We start from the raw sequence: 20,430 nt of genomic DNA on the forward strand, positions 1-20,430 counted from the left end.
CCACTTCACTCACAGAGCTGTACAGCAGGATTCATGGCAGGGGGAGATTGGAAAGGCAGAAATCTTGGCTTGTGAATGCACCTCGCAACACTGACTTATTCTGTGTTTGACCATAACAAGCCTAATGATTTTGTTTTACAAATTGACCGTTTGCTAAACCTCTCCACCAAACAGCAACTGTCCAATCATAGCTCTGCAACTGTAACTAAGCATGGCGAGCCTGTCAAACTTTGGATTTGTCCACATGTTGGAGCGGCGTTCATGGGGCTGTAGTAAGAGAGATACTCTATTGTTTGGATATAGTTTGGAGGGTGGTGTCTTTTCTTCGGCCTTTCTAAAATCAAAAACACAAGAGCAATAGTGTAAGGAATGGATTAAACTATGTATTTATCTGCTCTAATGTGAGTGCAAACCTTAGCATGTCCTGCTACCTAGCTTACTACCTACAGTAGTAATGTACATCAATAAACAATGATCTTACATTTCTCCTTTTCATACATATAACTAACTAGCTGTATACTGCAATACAAGAAGCCTGTTTCTTTATCTCCATGTCTTCTATATGTATATATGCAGCTAGCCTCAGTCTATAAGCACAATATCATGTTTGTAGCTCTCAAGTACATATTTAAGAACCTTTTACAGGTTTGTCATTTTGGACTGAGTCAGCAGGAAACATTGCAAAGTCAGCAGGAGGCAGTAATGTTAACTTTTTAGCTAACTAGCTCTTTAGCTTATCAGCTAGCTAGGTACAGCTGATAAAATTTGTCTTTTCAGCCTGCAAAATTGTCTGAAACAAGAACCCTGTTTTTTATCTCCCTCTATCTGAGTCAAGGACCCTTTGTTTCAAAGATTATTAAAAACTTTGATTGGTAAATCCACCACTGTCAACTTCATACATGTTGTGCAAGAATGGAAAGTTTGACAGGCCTACTAGCAGCTGCTTAGGTTGGCAGGGTTTAGTGAACTGTCAGTTATGCATTTTGAATTAACGTTATAGGATTTCAGGATTTCTCAAATGCATTTCTTTCTGCATTTGGAGAAGAGCATTTCTGCTCTGTTCATATTGTCTCTTAAAAATGTGTTCAATGTGACACCTCCTGTGTTACCAGCATTATTTATACATTTGATGAAAGCTAATTAAAACAAGGGAAGAAAATGTGGCAAGCACGGTGTCAAAAACAAGCTTTTGAAAATGAAAGACTTGACCAAAAGATGATGCAAAAATCCTGCAAGTTAAGAAAAAGTCAAGGCAATCTTTAGTTAGCAGTAATTCAGCTTGATGGTTGAATTAAAGTTCCAGGTCAGCATGTAAACTCTTCCTTTGGGTATGTAGTTAAATAGTTAATTATATCTCCATTAGGATGATGTGTGCTGGAGCTGTAGTGGCTTATTACAGTATTTTGCTTCCAAAGCCGATAAGCCTATTTCTTTTGATTACTATTGTATGCCCTGAGGTGTAATTTTTCCCATCTTGTATTCAAGCATAAACGCTGCTTTTTTTATTGGGGTGAAATAATTGTTATTGGTTAAAAACAACGCCTGGTTTACTGCAGCTATTAGCCTATTCTTTTTTACTGTGATGCTCAACGGCGTAAAATACTCAGGATAATGAATAGGACTACCTCGTCTTATTCAAGAGTAATTGTGCTGTTGAGGCTAATTGCTATATTCTTTGCTGAATGTTTACAATGTCAGAGCATTACAGAAAACTCATCCAACAGTAATCCCTCTCAGATAGACTCTGTAATGGTGCATTAGGAAGAAAAGTGAGAATTTGTGGCATTTAAATTTAGAGAATAGAGAGCATACTGCACTGTACCTTCCTGCTTGAGGAGATTCATTATGCTCTAATCCAATCGCATGATGTTCAGACAACAGCATGTATGTAACAGAGCGGAAGAAGTGAGTAAGTATTATCTTCCAGTGAAGCCAGCTTTTGAGTGTGCTCACTCTGCAGTGTGTTTGTCTGACCTGCTTGTAGGAGCAGAAACCCAGAGAACTCCTGAGTTCTTCCTTTTATTATCACTGAGGTGTCTCAATAGTAGCACTGGACTTAGTTCACATGTTGGTCAGACTGTAGCTGCAGATATTATCACACTGTGTAGAAACACTTTAGAAACAGGGCCTGGTTTAACACTAAAGATAAAGCAATAGACTAAAACTGCCAGGGTTATGGGTTAAGTTCCCTGTGTTGTGTAAGAAATACTTTTAAAGCATATACTGAAGCCAACTCTAATGACTTGTGACTGTACCAAGAGAGAGATAACAGTTCAGAAGAAAACTGTAGATTGGAAGCCAAAGTACTGTTTTGTATTGTATTACTAACCCCATTTTTTGGCCACAGGGACAGCACAACAAGCTGTAAACTCATGATTGACTTGAAAAGTTGATATGGTGAATATGTTAGCAAACAGTTGCCTATTTACAATTGTTTTGAGATGAGTTTGATGAGAGCAGCGAGACTAAACGAAATGGTAAAATTGGGGGCTGTAAAACCGAAACAATGAGCTGAAAAATGCTAAAACGCTGTGTAGTGCTAAGAAGAACTGCAGCGTTGGATGATAATTATTTGTAGGTTTGTCACTACAAGTGGTATCTTTCACATCACACCATGCCATATAATCCATAGTCAACATAAAAATATTAATTAGTGCAGCTTTAAAATCAGACATCTTTAAGTGAAATACATAAATCAGTGAATCAATTACTCAATTAACACATCTGATGGACTATGTGCATTTTCATATTGTCATTCATTCAGGTGCAACTAAGGATAATTTTTTCTTTTTTACAATATAAAAATCATCTTCATCTGTGATGATAATAAAGTGTGAGTATCAGTAGTAGCATCCAACCTCTATCCAGTTCCTTTAAGCATTTGCATTTGTATGGTGCCTTTATTCTCAGAAACACTCTGTTGTACACAGCAAGGCGAAGTATTGTTTGGAATAAGCAGAGAAGGAGCTGGGCAGTTTGCATGAGCAGTGATAGACGCTATGACCACCTACAGAAACTCGTATGTCTTCAATAGAAAGTGCAGTGAGTGCTTAACCCTGAAGATGAAAAATGAGGATACTTTAGAGCATGTTAAGCACATCAGGAAAGAATGCAGGAATGGGCACAATTAAACTCTAAGCAGATTTAAATGAGTCTTGATTGTGGACAAGGATACACACACACTGGCAGGAAAGTTGTTCAGCATGAGTTTGTCATGAAAGCCAGCCAACTGAGAGACAGATTTATGTATGAGTTTGTGTGTATCTAAAATTCTCTACAGTGGAGTAATAAGTCATTAGCTGAGCTTAGCTTTGATTTGGCTTTTAAAAAATATTAACATCCTCTCAAACAAACTTCTGCAAGTAATGGAGCTGTGCTTTACAAGCAGAAATAAAAAGATCCCATTTTATAAAGGCAATTTAAGAGCATCTGCACCTTGTAGAAATGTGACGGCCTGCTTTCTAAGCTCTGCATGTCATGGACGTTTTAGTACATAACTCATTTATATCCGACTGCGTCTGTCCTCATAGATGCTTATTCTCTCTTACATTTCGCCTCTCTTTCCTCTCTCTGTCTCTCTATTCAGTCTCCATCTCCTCCACTGTCATTCCCCCTTCTCTCCCGCGTCATTATCACCTCCATCTCGCTCACTATCTCCCTTACTCCATCTGTCCCTTCTTATGAAATAAAATATGAATCCATTATTCATTCATTCAAACATATCTATCATCGCCGCGTGCCGCACTGTGCCCTTATCTGCAAAGCTTTCCTTATTGTGCTTCAGTTATTCACGACTCGCACGGTCCCATCTGAAAACACCACAACACTGGGGAGTGTTTTTTAGCGGTGCAAGCACTGACAAGAGTGGTTCGTGAGGCAGTAAAAATCCCTTTAGGGGATTCTCCTGTCATAACAATAGCAGTGCCAGCTTAAAATAACAGTAGTTTGTGTGGAGGGTTTATATGAAGCAATAAAACACGGGAACTTGCCAATGCATAGCACATAAATACTGAATAATTTGTGTGGTTAGGAGCAGGGGATGCTATGAGACAGGTCATGTTATTGACTGTGTCTTGTATATCTGGTTATGCAAGCTCACACAAGTACAGGTACATTTGCACTCAAACATCATTGAATGTGGCTTGAGAGATTTCTTTGTTTTCTCATAGCCTGCATATGTCTATATGTTGGAATTCTGCCTCTCGCATTGGGAGAACAAACCGAACACAACTAATAGAGCAAATGGAGCAACAAGCAGGTCATTTTTCTAATTGGAAGACCCCCAAAATATCCATGTACAATCCTGACTGAGGGACCGATCTCGGCTGAGCACGTCCTCTTTGTTTCCAAGGAATTCTTGGCTGTAGGTCAGCAGTTGTCAGACAGAAAGTTTCCAGGTGAAAAAACAATCTGGCTTTCTTCTCTGAGCTCTCAAAGCTGAACATCTGGTAGGTTTTTAGCATCCACTGTCCACTTCCTCATTCCCCAACATGAGCCGGTGCTGCTTTTGCTGTGTAATTAATCAGTTTGCCAGAAAGGTTCTTCAAAGAGAATTGCAGATCACAACGTGCCACATTCAACCTAATGCAAGCAGACGGGAGGTCACGGCTGCAATAACACGCGTCCCTTTTGTCTCTGTGCAGAATGTTGGAGGATGACCTGAAGATCAGCAGCGATGAGGAAGAGGCCGAACAACAGGTGAGCTCCCTCTGCAGTCCATCCATTCATTTATCTATGTGTAATCATCCATCGCTCAGGCTTTTACCCCCCCATCTGTCCTTCAATGATTAATTCAAATGCGTCGCACAGAATCCTTGTTTGTGTACAGTATGGGACATTACCTGATTCATTCATCAGTCCAGAAATCAGTTTAATCCATGTCTCTGAAAACAACCATTCACAATTCACCCCTCTTCTCATTTATTATTTCACCAGTTGATTAATGCATTCACCACCCTCAAGTAGCTTTTATTTAGGTGTTTAATAGGTAAATATACAGTATGGAGAGAATAGCAAGTGACCTGCCCAAAAAGGTGAAAAAATACACACTCACTGTTATTTAGTTCCAAAGTATTTTTATTCCACATGGCAATGACAACATTTCATCCACAGCTGGTCTCTCTCGGGTCATTTACAGGGACGTGTTGTTGTCGTTGTCATGCCAACTACATGTCATGTCTAATGATAGGATTAGGAACAAGATAGTGTGCGAGTGCTGTCTTTTTTTTTTGTGATAAATAGCAAGTTACCAAATCATTATAGTTACTAACTAGGTATATCAAAAGCGGCTAAGAATGTAGCTTAAAACTACCTTGAAATTCTGGCTAAAAAAGGATAAATTGCTACACAAATACCTCTCCTACTACCCATAAGTTCAAGGAACTGCCTTGAATGGCTGGGAGTTTACACCAGCAGGTTGAATTGTAAACTTTGTAATGCATTCCCATAAATTAGCTTTTCTTACACAATAATTGTACATGACTGTACCCACTTGGAAAGAGTTCTATAAACTTAACCTTATAAACTTAGCTGGGCTGTAGAAGTGTTTTTGTCCTGTTTACGTTCCTTCAGTATACCAATGACAACTGTCACACAAGCTTCAGGTAATGAAAACAGGACTTCCAGTTGTGAGTTTTAAAAAATAGTGTCGTTGGTGTTGAAAAGAGCAGATTATTCTTATACATGTTATACTTGTAAGGGAAGCGGACCTCTGAGCATGATGAGGTTCTTGACCTTAGCAGCCCAGACAACAATCTCACCACAAGATCCATTTAGTATCTGTTTTGGAGCGTTTGATCATATCACATGGTCATCCTCAGTAGATGGAGGTGTCCAGATAGGGAATTATAGATGTTCAAATTCACATTTTATCTGAGAAGTTCAAAGACTTCTTGCTTAAAATCTGAGTTAACTCGATAAGGTGATTAAGATCATGTGATATGATCAAAAGCTCCACAACAGCTACTAAATGGACCTCATGGTGAGATTGTTTTTTCAATTCAAAAGATCACTTCAGTGAATTTGCCAGGTAAAGCAACCACAAAATGAAACCTGTTAATGTTAAAGCAGAAAACGAGATGGGATGTGAGACTCCTTAGTGAATAGAACCACAAAAAGTTTTTAAAGTAAGTTTGTAATTTCATTTTATTACTCAATTATTAATGAATCGTTTAAAGGCAGAATGAGGAAATACATTTTCTAACTGGCTCAGTTAATTATCTTTTTCATTCTTATTTTGTCACTTTTAGTTTTACAATGCATAACTTAAATACAAATTAAATTCATCAAGTTATAATAGCTTTTTGAAACTGATAAAGGTATTAATTGATTATAATATAACACTGGACATGTCTGTAATTACTCTGTTGGCACGCTCCTGTGGTCGACTACCATGAAAATGTTCACAGATCATTCCATGAATTGATATCTAATTAACAACAAAAACTGGATTTAACAAAAGATTTTACAAATGAATTGATTTATCCATGAATAACTCTGGGGTCCATAATTTATGGCTAAAAATGCCAATAATTTTAACTAAAGTCACAATTTCAACCCTTTAAAGACCATACTTGCTCTATCTCAGGTCTGATATTGACAGACCTTGGAGGGATGATGCATCCTGTTGACTTTATCCAAAGGGTGTCTCAACAACTTCACTTCAGTGTCCATTAACTGAAGAGATCGGGTTTGTCACGCTGGGTCACTTGGCATACGAGTGATGCAGTTATCCTGCTCTTCTTTCCTTGTTTTTTAGTATGAAAATTGGCACGGTGGCCCCCTCGCCTCTAATCACTATCATCATGCACTAATGATGCCAGAGATGAGTTCAAAGCAGTCAGTGGGGGTCGTGCTGCTGCCCCCTCCCCCACTGCGCAGACTCATATCAGTGCTCATCAAAGAGTCCATGAGATATTTTCTGTTAATGAAAAGGTACCAATTCCTCTCATCCCCCCTTTTAACTGGTCTTCTGATTGTATAATTACCATGATGGTAGATATTATAATTATAAATGATGGCAGGTCATTTATAGTGGTTTTAGTTATTATAATTATGCTGAAAGTAGATCTGATAATTACAGATAGTTAGTGTGCATTCAGAATTGTGGCAAGTGGCTTCCTTAATCATAGGGTTTATATATGATTACTCTTAATATTAGCATGAGTAGGCAGGTTGAAATGGGATACAATTTATTCTTCTTCTTTGTCTGTCTTACTTCATTTCCCTTCGTTTTATTTCTCATGGAAATGGGGGCTATAACCGACGATGTCTGCAACTTTCTGAAAGCGACTATCTGACATTCACGCCCACTTCACACAACAATTGGCCAAGTGTGTGGAGGTGAGAAAGTACACAGAGTTTCAACTCCTCTCTCCAGCTCTTGATTTCATATGCAGAATTATTACTCACTTTTTGTGTGTACAACAGAGCGCAGCGCTGTGAATGTCTTCCAGGAGAGACCTTCTGAAAGTATTATTATCCTTGTATTTAAAAAAATTATTCCATCCTACTCCCCTCTATGGCAGCCAGCTTTTCACACTGCCTTCCAGTGTGGCTGTTCAGAACAAATATTAATACTTTTCTCTTCTGATGTGGTCAGATAAGACTTTGTACGAACCAGCACTTTTCTAGCATAACCTGGCCTTGAGCCTGCTCTGTTCAAAGATCAATAACATGCCTAATAACACCTCTAAAACTTACTCATTTACACATCGTATCTCATTTGTTTAACCGGTATACGGACAGAAATGTAAAAATGACAATGTGTGGTTTCAAGCAGAGTCTCAGAACAGTTTATCACTCCACTTATTAACTCGTGCTGTGCGTAACTGTGTAGTAACTGTCTGGTGTCTGGTCGGTTGGCTGAAGAAATAGAAACAGAGCACATTACTCTGTCTAAAACCTCAAATTAGTGTTTTTACTGGTTCAGTCAGGAGAGTTTCAGGTTGATGCAATCCATAGAAGTGCTTCAACTGTGAGTTAGCTAACATTGTTTATGGGAAAAATGAATGGGATTTTTACATTCAGAATCAGGGGTGTCTGGAACAGACCCTTTCCACAGCAGACAGTTTGACTTGTCAAAGCAGGAAAAGCACAGGTGGAAATAATAACATTAATGATGGCTGCATTACATTTAAGTGAGCCAGTTCCAGGCTCCGGTATCATGCGTGCTTACTCACTGACATGACTTACTGGGACAATTGATAGGATGGAGCCATCGTTAATGTTATTATTTACAACTGTGCTTTTCCTGCTTTGAAAGTTGAAAATCTCTGCCGTTGAAAGGAGCATCTTTCACTTCGCAACTCTATACTTCACACACACACACACATGAGATTTCATAGAAATAAAGCAAACACAAGTATTTCCCAAGATGTCGAACTATTCCTTTAAGTCTCCACCATACATTCTTTCTGTGTTATTATCAGTCTCGTTCTCCTTGGATGACTGTGCCAGACGGATATGTAGAGTGATTGAAATGAACAGAGAAGAAAGCGAGAAAGAGGAAAACAAGTGAATAAGTTAGTGGGACAGAGAAGGAGAAAGAAATGTATAAGAAAGACAAAGACAGACGAGACAGACTGATAACAACGCAGACAAGAGGAGAGGATAAAGAGAGGGAGAGATGGAACGAAAAATGAGAAGAGCAGGCGAGAGACAAAGAGAGAGAGAGAGGGAGAGAGTTGGAGAGAGAGAGGCTGAGATGAATCCAGTGGCATTTTTCTGTGCACGCTGTTAACAGGCTTATAGCAAATGAGTGCACGGTGTATTATCAAGCTTTTATAGCCTGAAGTAAAACACAACACACACACATACATTCATAATCAAATACACAGACGTGCATGTATTACACACATACAAGCACATACAGTGTAGTCATGCAGACTTATGCTCACAAGCATTTACGCCAACAAACACATAAATATAAACACATGCTGACAGTGTCTCACACACACACACACCAGACACACACAGACACACACTGTCATTAGTATGCTGTGGCACTGCGCTGTGAGGGCAGCAGAAGAGTATGATGAATATGTTTTTGGCACAGAGCAAAGAGACGAAGGAGAGGAGGGAATTGAAAGAAAAGAGCAGAGAAAAGAGGGATGGATGAGAGGGGAAAAAAGAGGAGAGGAAGCGAGAGAAAGAGAGAGATGTTCCTAATGACTTTAGAAACTGACAGAAAAACAGCAACCCAATTACCACTGCAGGACTTTCCTTTGTCTCTCTATCTCCCTGCATTTCTCTCTGGAAGCTTGTGATGACAGATCACCTTGGTCAGAGCAAAGTCAGGCTTTAAAAGCTTTGTCTTTTTATAAAAGTACAGTTGCAGCTGGTAAAAACGTCCAGCACTCTGGGGAATACGGTCATGTCTACTACAGCTGGGCTCGCTGCAAAAATATTTAGACAGCTTTTCCACACAAGTACGGTATATGTGGTGTTTACAGTGTGAGACATATGTAATACGTTAAACATGAGACACTGTTACAGGAGGTCTGTTTTAGCTGTAATGCTTTAAAGCATGAGGCTGGTACTGCAGTGTTCTATATGTGTCTTATTTTCAACAACTTCCATGAAAAGACCAGAATCAACAATGTATAAATGTATAGTTTCATTTTTGGAAAACTGTTAAAGCTGCTATAATCAATATGTTTATATTAACAAAGGATGAAATGACTGTGTTTGATGTTAAAGGGGTCACAAAAGGAAGAAGCATAAGGAGTGTTTTTAGCATCTTTTAGTTACTTGTTTTGCTTGTGCGACACGCAATTTGAATATTTTAGTTCAATCTCACTGCTCTCACAAACCTTTTTCCAAAAGCAGTTTTCAAAAAAAAAACTTTCAAAGAACGTACTGTACACTTCCTGTCTGGCACCAAACAGCAAACAGACAATGTTAGCGACTAGCTGGTGAACATACTGGAGTATTTAGCAGCTAAAGAGCCAGATGTTTATCTCAGGAGTTGGTAGAGACCAAAACAGAGCTAAAAGGAGAGTGAATTTCGGACTTTTGTTTATAAGGTCAACAGACACACGACTCCAAATGAATGTCAATGTTTCTCTGTGTCTCCTGGATATGAAAATAATGAGCTAGTTGCCATATCAACACTCTGTGTAGGTGTGGTGTTTAAAGCTTGTTAACACTGGTGATACATGTTTAAATACCATAATTTCACTGTAGTGTTTAGCAGATGTTACTTAAACAGCAGTGCATTTTTTGGGCTGCAGATCAATATACAATGGTGCACTGGTGAGTATTTACAGCGGCATGATGGTGTGTGTGGGATCAATACAAAACAAACTACAGTGCTCATGTTCATTGTAGGTAAGGAACATGTCACCCAGTGTAACAGTGAGGCGTTGATGTGTGTTTAATAGTTTTGAGACAGCAATGGGAATAATCTACATCAGGCTTTGACTACACAGACATTGCATGTTAGTAGGATTAATTCAATGATGGTTTTGATCTCTTCATGGGATTTGTTGACAGTAAGAAAAATAAAAAATATCGCCAGACTGATCCTTTGAGACAAATTTATGGATAAAGAAGAAATACATATAGTAGCATCTGTTTTCTCAGTGTGGGTTCAAAAAATCTAACAATCTCATTAAGCATGAAGAATGTGCATCTACTGAGAAGCTCATAAAGTGAGCAAGTCTTACTTTTCAACACTTCTTACCACTAGTTTATGAAGCATGTAGTTATCGTGTGACCTCAAATGACAGCTTGGGTTGGTTTAAATGTGCACAGACAAGGAACAGAGACAAAGAAGACAGGGATACTAGGAAAATGGTCAAAACACTGCATGAAGCACAACTTTAATTAAAGAAGCTCAAAGCTGGGATTTGGAGATAATTATACTTATGTCTCCTATTTCACATGTGCTTTATTGTCTGTATAATCACCAGCTTTGATAGGTAGCTGCTATGATGCAGTAAATGCATCTTAAAATATCACGTTTATTTGACTATTGTTGAGGTTTAGCTCTTGCATATCAGGGCATACTGTAGCTCAGAGTACAGAAGCTTGTAGACAGTCTTCTGCAGCAGGATGCATCCAGAGACACAAGCAGTGAGCAGCGCCTCACTAATCGACCTTGAAACAGAGATAACTTGTAACAGATGGTCAAAGCAAACTGGGCGGTCAGCACAAACTACAGCAAACAAGCGTGCGCGAGGTATGGAAAGGCCTCGATCAATAAGTTCTTAGGGTTAGCGAGTAAATGGAGGGAGTGAAAGTGACTGCATGGGCTTAAAGGCAGGTGAGTAAACAGAGAAATCTCATATCTTGGTAAACATGAGGGAAAGCAAAACATTTGTTCATTTGTCTGTTCCCCTACTGCTCGACTAATTCGGGAAATAATCAATGTTGCATGAAAATATCATTTGGCTCTAAAAGATATGTGCCGTCAGATGTCAAATATAAAAGTCTTTTGCGGACTAGTTGTGTTAAATCCAACTGGCAGCTGATGGAAAAATGCTAACATTTGGGATATAGAGTCTCTTTATTTTTTTGCACTAGTTAAAAATCCTGCTGCATTTTCAGCAATGCAAGCTGTGCGCAAGAATTGCATCAGAAATTGAGGATTTTGAACCTCGGCGTTCAGGTGTTAGAAATGCTTTATAAAGTCTCTCACGCAAAGTAAAGCGACACCGTACAGACAAGCGAAGAATTCATTGTTCAGTGACTGTTCAAGATGGTGTGGGGGTGTTTAAAGCCTTGTTAAAACTGTATCGCCAGGCCTGATATGAAACACTGTGATGTCTTGCACCCACGAGTAAGTGGAAAAGACGAGAGAAGAGGATATGGAGATTTGACAAATAAACATAAATCATATACTGAGCGCTTTATGTCTCACATGCTTTAAGATCGAGATTGTCTTGCTTTTGGTAAAACAGCTCGTCGTCTTTGTCAGGAACAATGGTCCGTGTTACAGCCGCGCTGTACCAGAGGAGATTGTGTGAATAAATACTGCTTGGGTTGTTCTTCATTTAAATCCGAGTAAAGCCACCAGCTAGCTAAATATATTCACACATAGATCCTCTCCATGAGCCTCGCAAGTCTCCCAAAGCCAAAGATCTAAAGAAGTTTGTTGTTGTAGCCTGCAGCTACTCATCGATCTATCAGAAACTTCACTGGTCCAGTTAATCACCTTATTCCTAGAGAGATAGAGAGAGAGGGCGAAACAACAAGCCAGAGGCCAGAAAGATAGCGTTTTTTTATTTTTTTTTTGTTTTTGTTGGAGTAATTCATTTTAATTGTCGCGTTTCAGTGCTTGAAGATGAATTAATGGATGATTTTTGCAGAATTGAGTTTGCTGTTTTTGTTTTGTTATTGTAATTGATGTAGTCATGCACAAAATTGACTCATAGTTGACAGAGGGAGGAAAAGAGGATGAGAGGAGAAGAAGGGAGAGTGGGGGGGCGGAGGAAAAGCTTCACTGAAACACTTAATCACCTCATTCTTTTACTGAAAGGGAGGGAAAGTATGAATAGAAAGAAAAAGGAGTGAACAGAGGCTGAGGTGAGGAGAGAGGGCAGGGAGGAAACAAGGGAGGGAGGGGATAAAGGAAGAAGATAAAGAGAAAATAGAGAGGTTTTTTGTCATTTTAATCACCCCGGTCCCTCTCATAGAGGAGGGAGAGAGGAAGAGAGATGACAGAGGGAAGAAAAGTGAGGGTCAGAGGAGTGGATTTTTAAGAGGAAAGAAGTAGATAGTGTCTTCAAGTTGTATCGATTTACAGTTAAAATTGTCATTTTCCATGTAGTTTTTCTTCCCTGTAAAGCACTTAACTAACCTTATTAAGAAAAGGTTATATAAATAAAGAATATAGTATATTACTATTATTATTTGTTTGTTTAGAAGACATCATCAGAAATGTAGGATGTTTTATTAAAAAGTGTAGCCCTAAAATCACCATATAATGAGTTATAAAACATGAAATTTACTTCATCTTCAAGTACACCTAAATCCTAAATATAGATACTTGTCATACACCTGAGATCTTTTGTAGTCTGTAGTTGTTTTTCATCAGACAACACGTTCATAGTTTGGGTTTGTACGAAACATCAACAGGCCAAACATTTTCTCCTCTGAGGAATAATTTGCCCTGAGAATCATGAATATTACTCTGTAATCTGTTTTGAAAAATAAAAAATAAATCAATCGTACAAAATAAAAAATTTCACATCACTAATTTAAAGACGTCCGTGCAAAATGTCCCAGTTAAAGATCTTTTCAGTGTTCACATCCCATATCAGCACTCTTGGCCAAAAATGGTGCAAACTTATGAACATACAGAATTAGTAATATGTGTCTCATCTGCAATGTGATTAAATATCTACAGTAGAAAATAGTGCACATAGAGCATGAATATTTATTAATGCAGCACCTTTTCACAAGTTCTAATGTTCTTCACACTCATCCTGCTGTGTGTTTGTACAGCTGAATCTATACATTTTTTACATATTTTCATAATTAGTATATGATGATTAGGTATTGACAGAGAATAGGTTTTAATATTACCCACATTTGCCACATTGGTTATTTAATGAACATTATTAATAAATGTATCAATTACTTAATACTCTAATCTGTCAAGAGAGATAATAAATTGATTATATAGGATTAATAAAAGCCGTGTTTCGTCCTTCATCTTTCCAGATCATGAATTTATCAAACAGCCTCACATTTGCAACTCAACATGTCAGACAAGAAGCGCACCCGCTGACACTCATCGTACGTCGCTCACACATGCTCTTGTGTCACAGACAAATGAATGACATTACAAAAAGCAATAGTAAAACTGTACTCAATATTGAAAGTGAATATGTTAACATAACTCACGGGGTGTCTGTGTGTATGTGTATCGACAGGTGTCTGACAAGCCCAAAGCCAGAGGCACAGCTCTAAGGTAAGACAAATAGCCATGCTGTTTGTGTTTTATGTCATCTGTTGTCTTGTAAGATGTGGTTTGTTACTTGTTGTTTTGGCTTAGAGAAATGTTATAAGTCTACATTAGGACCATTAGCTAAAGCATCATCCTTCTATATTACCTGGTGGATAATATGTCTTTTGCAGAGTATATAAAGTCAACACAGCATGTGACTTTCAATCTCAACCCAACGACAAGCTATAAATAAATGTTCTTTGCCCTGAAACATACACTTGAGGCGGTTGTGGTCAGCGTTGGATGGTTCTCTGCTCTTTTCCTCTTGTTGTTGTTGTTGTTGAAAGGTCAGAGACCTCACTGCGACTGTTGAAGTCCAGAGCCAGTGACAAACTCTCTAGTATCCAGATGTATTATTTTACCGTATCAGTAGGGTGCAATCTTTGGACTAAATCAGCTAAAATTGAAAAGGTGAAAAGACTAAAGTTACTGTGTGCTGTTGAAATGTTTCTGTGTACATCAAAGATTTTTTTGTTTTGTTTGAAGGTTATTGCAAATACAGTCGCTATTAAGCCTTCTGGTTGGTGTAGTGGCTCTAATTCACTGAAACATCTGTGATGGCAGGTGCCCACTTGACCTCAGTCACCAGCCTGCACTCACACACACAACATTCAACTCTGTAACATTTAAAAATAGGCAGCAGATGTCCCCCATACTTACTATTGTAAGGTTAAACCTTTTCACATCCAAATGAAACAGTGCCTGATCACCTTGAGCTTCACTGAGCTCAAAGGATGAAACATAAAAACATGATCACACTGTAAATACATGCGTAAAGATCACTGACTAAGATTTTCATAAGCCTCTTTTTTTACTAATTGAAGTCTCATTATGGCTTTACACAAATATAATATTTTGAGGTTAGTTCAAAAACAGAGAGCATATGGTGAACATATGGGTGAATATCAAGGAGGCTGTTGAAATGTCGTTGAAATTAAAAGCTCTGCTCTGGCTGTAATATTGGCTTTTTATTAAACTCACTTGGAAGTGAGCAAATACTTCTTCCTCAATATTGCTTGAAGATATTTCAAACATTTTGCACTAAATGTTGTTTGTTTTCCTTAATCATTGTTTATATCTTGGTTTATGGACATACTGTAAGTAGATTTGTATAGTTTTAAGACTTTAATTCACAATTGGAAAAAACAGAGTACTTAAGTATGCTATTAAAGTACTTTTACTTGAGTGTTTCCATTCTATGCTACTTTATACTACTGCTGCACTACATTTCAGTGAAAAGTATTGTACTTTTTGCTCCATTACATTAATTTGACAACTGTAGTCAATAGTTATCTTACAGATTAATACTTAAAGATCTACTCCATAAATTATGGACAATTATGGACAAGACGTCTCCTGCTTCACTGTAAAGTCTATTCTCAGTGTTTGTGCGCTGGAGGCTTCAAGTTTCCACATCACACTTGTGTAAGTTGTATACTGAACCACAGTTGGCTCCAAACTAGCTGTGATGTCACAAATCCTGCTCGTACACGCCTTAAAATCAGATTTTCAGAGCACAGAGGAACTTTCAGCTGATGAATATGAAAACAGCCTTCTAGTGTCAAACTGCACAGACATCATTCTGCACAGTGAAGCTCAAACATCACGGTCAGGTAACAATAAGAAAAACACAGTTTTTTGAGGGGGACTTTAACATGCATATTATTATTTCATAGAATATGATGCATTGTTATAGAATAGTATATAAAGTTAAAATAACATGTAGAAACACAAAATGATAAATAATAAAACTATTAACAGCAATAAATTAATTAAAAATAAATACAATTATGCTCACACTATATGTCAGTGTATCAGCAATAATATAATATATAATAATACTCTGAAAGAAGCCAGTGTACATGCAGTACTTTAAGTACATTTTGCTGATGATACAGCTAGACTTTTACTTCAGTGAAATGTGAAAGCAGTATTTTAAAACTGAGGCATCAGTATGTTTACTGAAGTAAAGGATCTGACTCCTCAACACTCATTATGTTTTGTTTGCAGTTCGATTCACAAGGTCTAAATCAGGGTCAATAACAAACTGCTGTTTCTTAAAGTTTGACTGTCCTCAGCAAAAGCAGAGAGAAAGATAAAAGAGGCACATCTGTGGTGTATTATTTCTGAAAATTAAAATCAATATGCCATTATCCACGCCAAATTTGATGGCAAACTTTTAAGAAACTGCTGTTGTCCAGCTGCTCAACTTTATTTAGAGGAAATTAAAATAAATCACAAAAATCTGGAGGTCAGTGACAGAGAAGAAAAAAAAGTATTTCAGTGGTTGCAGGATCAGTGGAAGCAACGTTCCTCTGCTTTTCTCATTTCAAAGTGAGTGAATGTGAGGCGGAAGACTGTCCTTGTCAATCATCATGCAGCAGGGGGCCGGATCTACTGCTGGAAGAGTTTCTTTGATTGTATTAGTGTCAGTTTCTGGAAAATTAAGAAACCCAGAGAAGTAGTGAAGGATAGCACTCTGAATGTTGCAACATCTGAATCGACTTCTTTAACTAGAACATATACAGCAAGATCTCAGTACAATTGTAATTAGATTTCATCTCAATACAGGCTTTGGGCATGATAGAAAAGATTTTTAGAGATTGTTCAACCGTTTCTAAAAAATAAATTAGTGCTTGTTTGTTAAGAGTCTTGTGTTTTACTCCATATTATTGTCCATATGACACCAGATTTAAGCAGATAGGTTTAATCTTCAACATCTTTTATGGAGCGAGACATTATCCTCTCTTGCTGCCCTTGTTTTAAAATATAAATCAAAAGTAAATCTTACAGGCAGGAGACAATGTAGATGAACTGTTAATAATAACATTTCTCATCTCTGTCACTTCTGAAGGTGATTATGTCTCCGGTTTTCCGCACAGTTACACGATGTGTGGCCTACACACTTTGATATATTATTGTCTTCTTGTAACATCTTAGAGAAACATGTCGCCTAATTAATCATTAGAAAAATGTTAGTTGCATTTGTAACATCACAGAACATTGGAGAGAATTCATGTAAACAGCTGATTTTTGGCACCAAGATCAAATTTTCATAAGTTCATCTTTTGCTTGGAATTCGTTGTAAAGCCCAGACTGGAGCATAAGAATATAAAAATCTTTTATAAATGAGGCTCGTTGTGTTCACAGTCTGAGGGCATTAGTATGCAAGTCTGGAGTGTGACTGTGTGTATGTGTGTGTGTGTGAGAGAGAGAGAGAGAGACAGACAGCAAGAGAGAGAGAGAGAGTGTGCCGTGTGTCTGTGTGTGCCCCAGGCCATGTGTTACTCTGCTACCGCTAATGAGCCCATTCACTCTGCAGCCCAATCTACTGAACACCACACACACATATACACACACACACACACACACATACACGCGCATATCCGCAGGGACGCTGGGACTAGAGATGCTGCAAGCGCTCCACTGGCTATATCCCCCATGGAAAGCAACACACACATTCACACACACACTGTCTCTCTCTCACCCACACTCCTCACACCATCCATACAGACACACACACACGTTTAAAAAAAAAAAAATCTTGCTCTAACAACCTCACCCACATGCCAATCGTTATTCTGCTACCACACACACATACAGCCACCCACCCGATGCACCCCACCACAGTGTACATTCATTTTTATAACATTTCTGCTCTCTAATCTTTAAAATCTTTGCACTATCTGCCTCCCTGTGTTTTCTTCATTATGTCCTACGTGCATATTTCATCATGTGGGCTATACCCTGGTGAAGAACACTGCCTGGAGTTATATGGATTTGTCTTTTCATTCTAATTATTTTAGTAGTACTAGCACTAGTAAGGGAGGTACTCACTGATTAAAGTAGGAGTGGTAAGTAGGAGTGGTACTGGAGCACTAATAATAATGTAAATTTAGTTAGTGCCGTCGTTACTGTTGAATACAGATGATTTTTGAATAAGTTCCACTTGATTTACAGGTTCATTATATTCATGACTGGGATGAGCACTGGCTTCAAATTTCAAAAATTCGGTATGTGACATGAAAGTCTGAAATCAATAGACCGACTCCAACAATACAGTATAACTCAAAAGAGATGAATGTGCTTGTATTCATGGTCAATAATATAACTTTTTTCTTATATACTGTATGTTGCCAAGTCAGTGCAGTCTGGAGGCTTAATAGAACGTTTTTGGAGTAAACATACTGAAATGTTTTTGGATAACTCCACCAGTAGCTGCTTTACCATCGTTCTCAGCTCTGTAGCACTCTGACAAGTGTGTTCAGAGTAACTCGTCGTGCTCATCTTGAGAAAAAATTACACTTTTTACAGCTAATGTCTATAAATTAAGGTAAATTGGCTGATATAAACACAGACTGTAGAAACACTTCAGCAGTTGAAGTCACACAGATGACATTCAGTCTGAACTACCTGAAGTCTGGTCACAACATTAAGTTAATCAAAACACTCAGTCCACAGAGAAATGCACACAGCCCATAATCAGAAACTGTGCCTTTAAATGAGTCGTTTGGACTTCCGTAAGGTTGTGATGTCACAACCATATGCTCAGCGTTTGTATCCTGAAAGACACAAAATATGTTTATTGATGTTATTTACCTCATTTATATGCACTAGTTTCATTTCATCTCAGTGTGAGAATCTCTACTGCGTTTTGCTGTCGTTTATAGTCGCACTGGTTTCTCTCCTCTCATCGGCTGTCTGTGTTTCACTGGGGGCGGGGCTTAACCCCTCGACACACACAGAGCGGAACAGAGGAGGGATAGACAGTGGAGGAAACAATGTACAGTTGTTTGATGTCAGGAAGCAAATTTGTCATTGCCATAATCCTCCCCGATGAGTTTTACCTACAATAGCTACAGTAGGCTATGATCTGCTTCCTGTTGGCCTGGGTGTGTGTCACTCAGAAAACAGTCAGCCAATCAGAAGAAAGGGTCATGAGACAGACACAAAACAACTTGTTCTTTCTAGAGCTCCAGAGAGAAGCTTAAGAGAAGAGATGTAAAACTATATTGAGATGATTTTTGGTACTTAAAACCACAAAAATATCCTCTTATGGATATCAAAACTTAAAATAAAACACCTTAAAATGCAGATGCATCGATGCTGTGTTATTATTACTGAGGCATTAATGTTTAAGTACTGTAGCATTTTACCGTCATAGTTTTAAGACCTTTTACTATGGGTCATATTCATTTAATTTGTAAAGTAACAAGTAACATTTATTTGCATTTATTTAAAAAAGTAATATTTTTTAAATAAATGCAGTGGAATAAAATGTACAAACATTCCCACTGAATGTGGTGAGCAGAGGTATAAAGTAGCATAAAATAGAAACACTCAAGTTTCACTGTTTCACCACTTCCACCACTGCTAACCACTAATACACTGTCTGGGAACATGTTAGTCAGACATAACAGCTCACCAAGCTAGCTAGTTAGTTCAGCCACTAAAATTTCCAAGTTATTCTGGAGACGTATTTATACCATCGGTTCCTGCCATGTATTTTAGTAGTGCTTACTTTTGTTCATAATATAATGAGAATTATTTGTGGTAAATTGACCCACTACACTCCAGATGTTATACATATTTTTCTTCAAAACTCAGGATAAGAAAGATCTATGCTCCTCACCGAGTCACTCCCATCATCCGACACTCCCCACTTTAGTCTCTCAGGTCTATCCAAATAGAAGTAATACATTATCAGATCCACCAGAATGTGCATCACGATGATTTGTTGTTGCACGCCGGCTTTTAAGCTTAAATTTACTTGTAGCATGTTTGGAGCAGTATATCTGAACACTGGGTTGTTAACATCTGTAATTCAGTTTGTTTTGCCAGGTCAGATTGGAGCTTTTGAAGTCTCATAGCACCAAATCAGCAGCACAGAGACCTCTGAGGTGCTGGTGACAAGGGTTTACAGATAAAATGTCAACGAATTGTGGTTTTCAGTTCTTAGTACTTCAAGCTTACCTGGTATAAACACCAGAGAATAATTTGTTAATTAGTTATTTAGCCACAATGATTAAACTGCTGGAATGCAAACCTACTGAAAGAGAAATCAATAGTCTCACTTCAGCTTTTCTTTAATGTAACACATCGGAGATGAATACGCTCACATTCATGATCAATAATACAAACATGTCGGCAGGTTAAAAACACAGGTTAAGCAGTGTGTGTGTGTGTACATGCCAGTCAGGTGCATCAAGTGTGACATGAGTTCTAATGTGAAACACTTCTTCAAACACTGTCACTCCTACTGCTGCCGGGGAGCATTACACTACATATGTAGGAATGGAAACCTATTATAGCCTTCCCCACAGTACTGCCCCGGGCAAACACACACACACACACACACACACACACATTTTGCTGAACACTGGAATCCATCTACCACTGTGCTTGTCAAAAGGTGAAAAAGTTTTTTTATTTTCCAGACTTGAAATTCACAATTCATAAACACACACACACAAACA

The 20,430-nt window shown here is 38.2% G+C and overlaps 1 protein-coding gene across 1 annotated transcript in view; it reads left to right on the forward strand.

The window, feature by feature from the left end:
- The window catches only part of aff2 (AF4/FMR2 family, member 2), a 164,472-nt gene that overhangs the window by 107,233 nt on the left and 36,809 nt on the right, over window positions 1-20,430 (forward strand). Inside the window, exons 9-10 of the mRNA XM_042418617.1 lie at window positions 4,644-4,698; window positions 13,881-13,918. Coding sequence (XP_042274551.1) covers window positions 4,644-4,698; window positions 13,881-13,918 — 93 coding nt within the window. The remainder of the gene's footprint in view (window positions 1-4,643; window positions 4,699-13,880; window positions 13,919-20,430) is intronic.

Source organism: Thunnus maccoyii, chromosome 8 (genome assembly GCF_910596095.1).
Source record: "Thunnus maccoyii chromosome 8, fThuMac1.1, whole genome shotgun sequence".
Classification (NCBI taxonomy): Eukaryota; Metazoa; Chordata; class Actinopteri; order Scombriformes; family Scombridae; genus Thunnus; species Thunnus maccoyii.